The sequence below is a fragment of the Populus nigra genome, chromosome 17 (assembly GCF_951802175.1).
Source record: "Populus nigra chromosome 17, ddPopNigr1.1, whole genome shotgun sequence".
NCBI lineage: Eukaryota > Viridiplantae > Streptophyta > Magnoliopsida > Malpighiales > Salicaceae > Populus > Populus nigra.
Window position 1 is genome coordinate 2,908,299 of NC_084868.1, and position 7,061 is coordinate 2,915,359.

A 7,061-nucleotide genomic window follows, 5' to 3' on the forward strand; every position below is an offset into this window, starting at 1 on the left:
TAGTGTTTCTCCGCATGGTTTTTGTTGTTTTGTTTTTTGATGATTTTCTCCAAAATTAACTTTTTCGATTTTATTTTTTAATATTGAGTTGGTGAAAAATTACAGTTACAATATGTAAGACAAACACTGTAACTTTTCTCGCAAATTACTGTGAATTGTTATAGTGTTTTTTCCCACATGGTTTTTTTCCAGTTTCTTTTGTGTTTTCTTTTTTTGTAATATTTTTTTCCAAAATTATTTTTGTCAATTTTATTTTTTTAATATTGAGCTGGTTAGAATTTAACTTTATAATAAAGCTTAATCATGTGGAGAAAACATTGTAACTTTCTTCACAAAACACTATGGATTGCTAAAGTGTCTCTTAACATGGTTTTTTTTTCTTATGATTTTTTCAAAATTATCTTTGTCAATTTTATTTTTTTAATATTGAGCTGGTTGAGAATTACAATTACAAGTCATTACAAATAAGGCTAAATCATGTGGGGAAGCACTGTAGCTTTCATCACAAAACATTGTGAATTGCTAAAGTGTCTCTTAACATGGTTTTTTTTTCTTATGATTTTTTCAAAATTATCTTTGTCAATTTTATTTTTTTAATATTGAGCTAGTTGAGAATTACAATTACAAGTCATTACAAATAAGGCTAAATCATGTGGGGAAGCACTGTAGCTTTCATCACAAAACATTGTGAATTGCTACAATGTTTCTAACATAGTTTTTTTCCCTGTTTTTTTGTTATTTTTTTTTCTAAAATTGTATTTGTCAATTTTATTTTTTTAATATTGAGCTTATTGAGAATTTATCTTTGTAATGTTTTTTTCTTTAAAACACTGTGAATTATTGCAGTGTTTTCCCATATAATTTTTTCCAAAATTATCTTTGTCGATTTTTTTTTAATATTGAGTTAGTTAAGAATTATAATTACAATAAAGCTAAATTATATGAGGAAAGCGTTGTAGTTTTTCTCACAAAACACTGTGAATTGCTACAGTATTTCTCTAAATGTTTTTTTTTATGATGTTTTCTAAAATTATCTTTGTCGATTTTATTGGAGAAAGCACTGTAGTTTTCCTCACAAAACATTGTCAATTGCTACAATGTTTTTTTTCATGGTTTTTTTTCTTCCAAGATTATCTTTGTTGGTTTTTTTTAATGTTAAGTTGGTAAAGAATTTAGCTTTGTATTTTTAAAAAATATGGCGAAAACAATCATTTTGTTCAGTCTCTAAGTTTTTTTATCATCAACACAACTTTTTTTTCTCATATTAATTCCATCATACTTTTAGTTTTTATTACTTATCTAGTGCTGATTTATAATTATAACACTATCAAGTATATTTATTTTATAAGCTCACACCAGCGCGCGAGCATGCCATCTCATATTATTTAAAATATATGTTTGATCTAAAAAAAAAACTAATAAGTTAATGTTTTAAAATTAAATTCGGGCTTGACTTGTTATGGATAATTAGCTGCTGAGGACACACCATCATAGTAATTAACCCTTTTACAAGTTCTTTTCGCCTAAATATGTTCTCATTTTTGTACTTTATCTGGTTTATCAAAATATGTTATAAAACTCCAATAAACCATCCATTTACCACTTCATTATTCCTTACAGACAGCAGAGCCGTCAGCAAGGGTATTTCAGTCAATTCCTACTCAGGCCTCCATCTCTTCCCTTCCCTTCCCAGACCCGCCCTCCTCCTCCTCCTCCTCCTCCTCCTCCTCCTCTACTGTTGTCAACCTCTCTCATATATGGAAAACGAAATTTCCAATTCTACGGCTAACACCCTCCCCAGCGATCGTATCAAGCTCAACGTTGGAGGCAAGCCTTTTGAAACCACAATATCCACACTCCAATCGGGTGGTCAGGATTCACTCTTATCCACTCTCTCGACCCGACCTGGCCATGACCCGATTTTCATTGACCGAGACCCGGAGATTTTCTCCGTCCTCCTTTCTCTACTCCGCTCCAACCGTCTCCCCTCCACTGCACGCCGTTTCTCTAAGCAAGAACTCGCCGACGAGGCTCTCTACTACGGCATTGATTCGCACATCCGCGACGCCATCTCTCCTCCTCCTCTCTCTGGAATTGATGCTTCAATCGTCTCCACCATCTGCCCCACCTCTGACGGCCTCGTATCCTCATTCACCGCGGCCGCAGACGACGGCTCTGTCTGCACTGCTCACGGCGGCCAAATCTCCTTCTACGATCACAACCTAACCCACCTCTCCACAGTCCGTACGCACCTCGAAGATATCACCTCTATCCGCCACGTATGGCCCGATGTCGCCGCCGTCGGTTCAGAATCCGCCGCGGGGATCCATTTCTACAATTTCTCCACCGCGCGTTACATCGAGTCAATTCACTGGACTGACTCGACCGATCCGAGAATCTACAAAGCGCGAGTCAGCTCAATCGCTGACTCATCAAGTCAAATCTTTGCCTCCTTTGACTGTCCACACAGAGAGAACTGCATACTATCAATAGACAAATCAACGCTTCAGATCTCATCAGAGATCACGAGACAATCGGGGGGCGCTTCCAAGAACACGGTCCCCGGGAAGCTGACGTGGCTTCCGGAGACCGGCGCATTAATCGGATCGGCGGTTACATGTGGGGCGTTTGGTTATTCAGGATATATTAGAATGTGGGACCCACGGAATGGGGAGGTGATTTGGGAGACGAGTGAGCCAGGTTCGGGACGAAGCAGCAGGTTCGGAGATTCGTTTGCGGACGTGGACGTTGACGTGGGTGGGTTGACGTTGTTTAAAGTCTGCTCGAAGTCTGGTGATTTAGCAGTGGCAGATTTGCGCAAGTTAGGGGATGATCCGTGGGTCTATATTAACGAGAGGAACCCTAGCATGAGATTTATTGGTGGTGCAAGTAATAGTGTGCTACATTGTTACAAGAGCCAGGTTTTTGTAGGAAGAGATGGGAGTTTAGAGGTTTGGTCAAAAGAGAATAACGGAGGTGGAGAGGGGTTGTATAGGAGAAATTTTGTGGATAAAGTGGAGGATTCAAACAGAGGGGTGATAAGGAAAATTGAAGGTGGCGGAGATAGGTTGTTTGTTAGTAGGGAAAATGTTGAGGGTATTGAAGTGTGGGAAAGTTCTTATTTTTCTGGTGCAATTTTGGTTTAGTATGTGCTAGTTTAGTATTATTAAAGTTAAAATGGCACTGGGTTTTCTCAGATACTAAAGAATCCGATGATCTGCAGCTGCTGTAATTGGTGGCTTTCAGGATATCTCACTGGTATGTGTTGCCCTTGAATTTTACAATGATACGTATTTCTTAGGACTGGCAGCATTAGAATGGAGAAAGAATTGTCTGTTGCAATAATATCTGATTACGGCCCATGGAATATGTATTTGGTCTGTTCATGCTCATAGGAAAATAGTGTAATGGAAACCTTTTTGTTGGCGACTTGAAATGGGCAATTGCTGACATTTTCTTGTTGCTCTATTTAACTCATCTTTTCATGTACTAGCAATTTGAACTTTTGATCTCAGATTGTGGGACTGTATATATAATAATTATAGAATTTAAAGACACCATTTTTGTTCCCAAGAACTCAAATTTCCCCTCTCTCGGCTCCCATGCTCTCGACCCAGTAGAAGATGTTAGTGGTAAGAAAGATCTTTTCTTGAAAGCCGATTGAGAATGTATTCAATGAAAAGTTAAACAAATCTCGATTTGTAGTTGCTAATTTGTGATTATCGTTTGGTTGGTTGTCTGTTGAGTATGATAATTTGAACTTTTGATCTCAGATTGTGGGACTGTATATATAATAATTATAGAATTTAAAGACACCATTTTTGTTCCCAAGAACTCAAATTTCCCCTCTCTCGGCTCCCATGCTCTCGACCCAGTAGAAGATGTTAGCGGTAAGAAAGATCTTTTCTTGAAAGCCGATTGAGAATGTATTCAATGAAAAGTTAAACAAATCTCGATTTGTAGTTGCTAATATGTGATTATCGTTTGGTTGGTTGTCTGTTGAGTATGATAATTTGGTTAAGAATTGATCCTATTCACCCCGAGATATCTGTCTATGTAACTATCCCGAACTAAAAATTTGCATCCGATTTTAGTCTTTCTGAAGTTCTCCGCAAGAAACTCTGGCATGAGACAAGATACAAAACATGCAAGGAGTTGTTGAAGATGCCTGACCTTTGTGAGCAACATGAGTAGGACAGCTTGTTTTTGAGATCATGGTGTTTGACGACTTGAAACCTCGGCATTTTTCTCCTGATCGTGTTATGGAGAGAATCAGACTTTGACTCTGAACTTGATGCATATATGCACAAACCTGATGATATATAATAGTTGAGAAAATGTAGGCGTGAAATTGAATACAACATTGATGATAAAGTTGGAGATGTTGGCGTTACCTGCGACATTTTTTTTTTAATAAATAATGCAATTTGTGAGTTTTCTTTCAATGCCTCTGAGAGATGATATTTTAGGCAAATTCAGGGGGGAAATAGCGTCCTTCTTGGCTGTGAAACCAAGCCCTTCATTAGTTATTGCTAGTTTGCTGGTCTCGATTTGCTGTGGATTTGATATAAAAAAAATGTGTAACCAATGTCAGTGTAAGAAAAATTCTATTGTAAATTCAAAATTGGAAGCATGATCGATGTTTCCATGTGCAAATAAATTTTAAAAAGAGATTAATATTAACAAAAGACTAGATCAAGAAAACTGACCGTGTTCTACAGTGAGCTTTTAAAGTTTTGTTTATTTATTTATATAGCGACAATTTTTTTATATATAAAAAGAGTAATAATTTGGATTTTCTTGAAAAAAATAAATTGCTAGTATACCTTTTATTTTTTTATTAATATTTGTTACCTCTATTTTTTTTTATTCTTCTATGTCATTCATTTAATAAAAATAAAAAAAACAACAATAAGAACAAACATTAAAAACAATTGTGCTATATAAAACCTCTTTATCTATTAACGTGATCAATTGTTTCTGGTAATTTTGTATTAGAAATTTTGTATTTTTGGACAACATCTTAACATAATCATGAAAGCAAATCTTGATTTAAAAAAAATAATAATAATTTCAACGCAAATATATTAAATAACATAAGAATATTGCTAGTGTATTGTTATAAGAAACTCTTTGGCAACATTATTAATCTCAGAGGTTAACACAAATCTCTTGACCTAGCTCCTTGAACACCATGAAGATAGTTAAAAAATCAGAGTCCAAGTTTTTAGATGTTAAAAACCCATTTTCCAGCTCCTTTCACATGAAAATACCCACAACAACCTTGATAAATTCATTTTCAAATTTAAAACACCCAAAAATCACTTAAAATAGTAAAAACAATCAAATTTAAAAACTCTATAAGAGCTCAATCTACTTTTCAAGCATGTTTACCAAGAAACATGGTCACTGAACTTCTCTAAAAAAGATGAAGTTATCAACTCCAAGAATGATTTTTTTATTATTGGAGTGTGGTCAACAAAATTGGTTTTTTGTCCTATGTTGTTTTCTCATGGATTGATTTGTAAAGAAAATTAAGTTTTGGACTAAGATGCATAATTGTCAAAACTAACTATTTGATTTGTGTTTCGGCATAAGTTGAATAATTTCTTTTTTCAGTAAAAAAATAAATATACAAACTTTTCTAACGTTTTTTTTTATATAAAAAAATTTCAATTATAAATCAAAATACTTATACACACATTTAATTAAATAAATCAATATTTGATCAAAAGATAATTAAGATTTAAATATTTGATCTTGTAACATCACCTATGTACTTGCGTTTAATAATTTTGTTTATTAGAATAAATTTTTTATTTAATCAAACAATTATCTTTGCCAATAAAGATAAAACAAATCATTAAAAAAATAAATTGAATAAAATTAAGAAACTTAACTATCAAACAACTCAATGTTGAATGATGAAACTAAAAAAAAAAACAAAAGCAATGAAAAAAAGTTATTGGTCAACCCGCTAACCCCAAGACCATGAAAACAAGACTAAGATAGCTTTATATAAAGGAAAATAAAAATAAAAGCATGAAAATCAATTCTAAAAAATCAAATGTTGAAGGATGAAGTTGAAAAAAAAACCCTAGAAAAAAAAAAACAAAGTTAACTCATGTTAACATTCAAAACTTGTGACCGTGGTCATGAGGCTGAGATTGACTGTATAGAAGGCATACCTAAAAAAACAATGAAGAAAAATTCTCAATAAAAATATATTGAGTGATGAAATTGAAAAAAAAATTAATTTAGAAAAAATAGATATGAGTTAACCCGCTAACTCTGCGATCATGAGCATAGGATTGAAATAACCCCACATAAAAGAAATTGAAAAAAAAAAGCATGAAGACCAATTCTAAAAAACAAATGTTGAAGGATGAAACTGAAAAATAAATCAATTTTACAAAGGAACCTATAAAAACCAATGATGATGGGGAAAATTGAAAAACAAAATTAATAAAAAAAATAAAAGAATGAAGATCAAATTAAATATAAAAAATAAATGATATGACATCTTCATACTTTGACAAAAAAAAAAAAGATAAAAGAGGAGGAAAAAGAAAAAAGTCCACTAGAACCAAACATTATGCCATATTACATACGCACCGTATCACTAAAAAGATGGTGTCAACATGCTTTCAATGCCACCAAAAAAGTTAGTGTTTGACTATTAAACGATGCAACATGCGTTGTTCATATGATGCGACCAACGTTTATTCATTGACGTGTGAGTGACACACATTAACCATCTTTTTTTTTAATTAATATTTTATATTTTAAAAAGATCAAATTATCTTGAGTATAATAAAAAAAAAAGCAAGTGTAAAAGACAAATAGCCCTTGTAAGAAAGCTTTAAATTTTTTGATCTCGATAATAATTAAGTCATTTCATTATATATAAAAACCATCTTTTTTATTAATATTTTATATTTATATAAAGACAAAATTACCTCTTAGTTAACTATGTATAAAAAAATAGAGTAAAAAACAAAAAAAAAAACCATGTGCATTATTTTTTGCTTGAAAGATTATTTTAGTCATTGCACGGTTCT

At 33.0% G+C, this 7,061-nt stretch overlaps 1 protein-coding gene across 1 annotated transcript; it reads left to right on the forward strand.

The window, feature by feature from the left end:
* The first annotated feature begins 1,592 nt into the window (after positions 1-1,592).
* On the forward strand, positions 1,593-3,557 carry LOC133677705 (protein ENDOPLASMIC RETICULUM-ARRESTED PEN3). Its single transcript, XM_062099836.1, has one exon. It carries the CDS (start codon positions 1,758-1,760, stop codon positions 3,144-3,146), a length of 1,389 nt encoding a protein of 462 aa, XP_061955820.1. The 5' UTR covers positions 1,593-1,757; the 3' UTR covers positions 3,147-3,557.
* Positions 3,558-7,061: the final 3,504 nt, after the last annotated feature.

Excerpts from the sequence above, each read along its gene's own strand:
- LOC133677705 (XM_062099836.1), top strand. The coding sequence starts at position 1,758 with ATGGAAAACGAAATTTCCAATTCTACGGCTAACACCCTCCCCAGCGAT.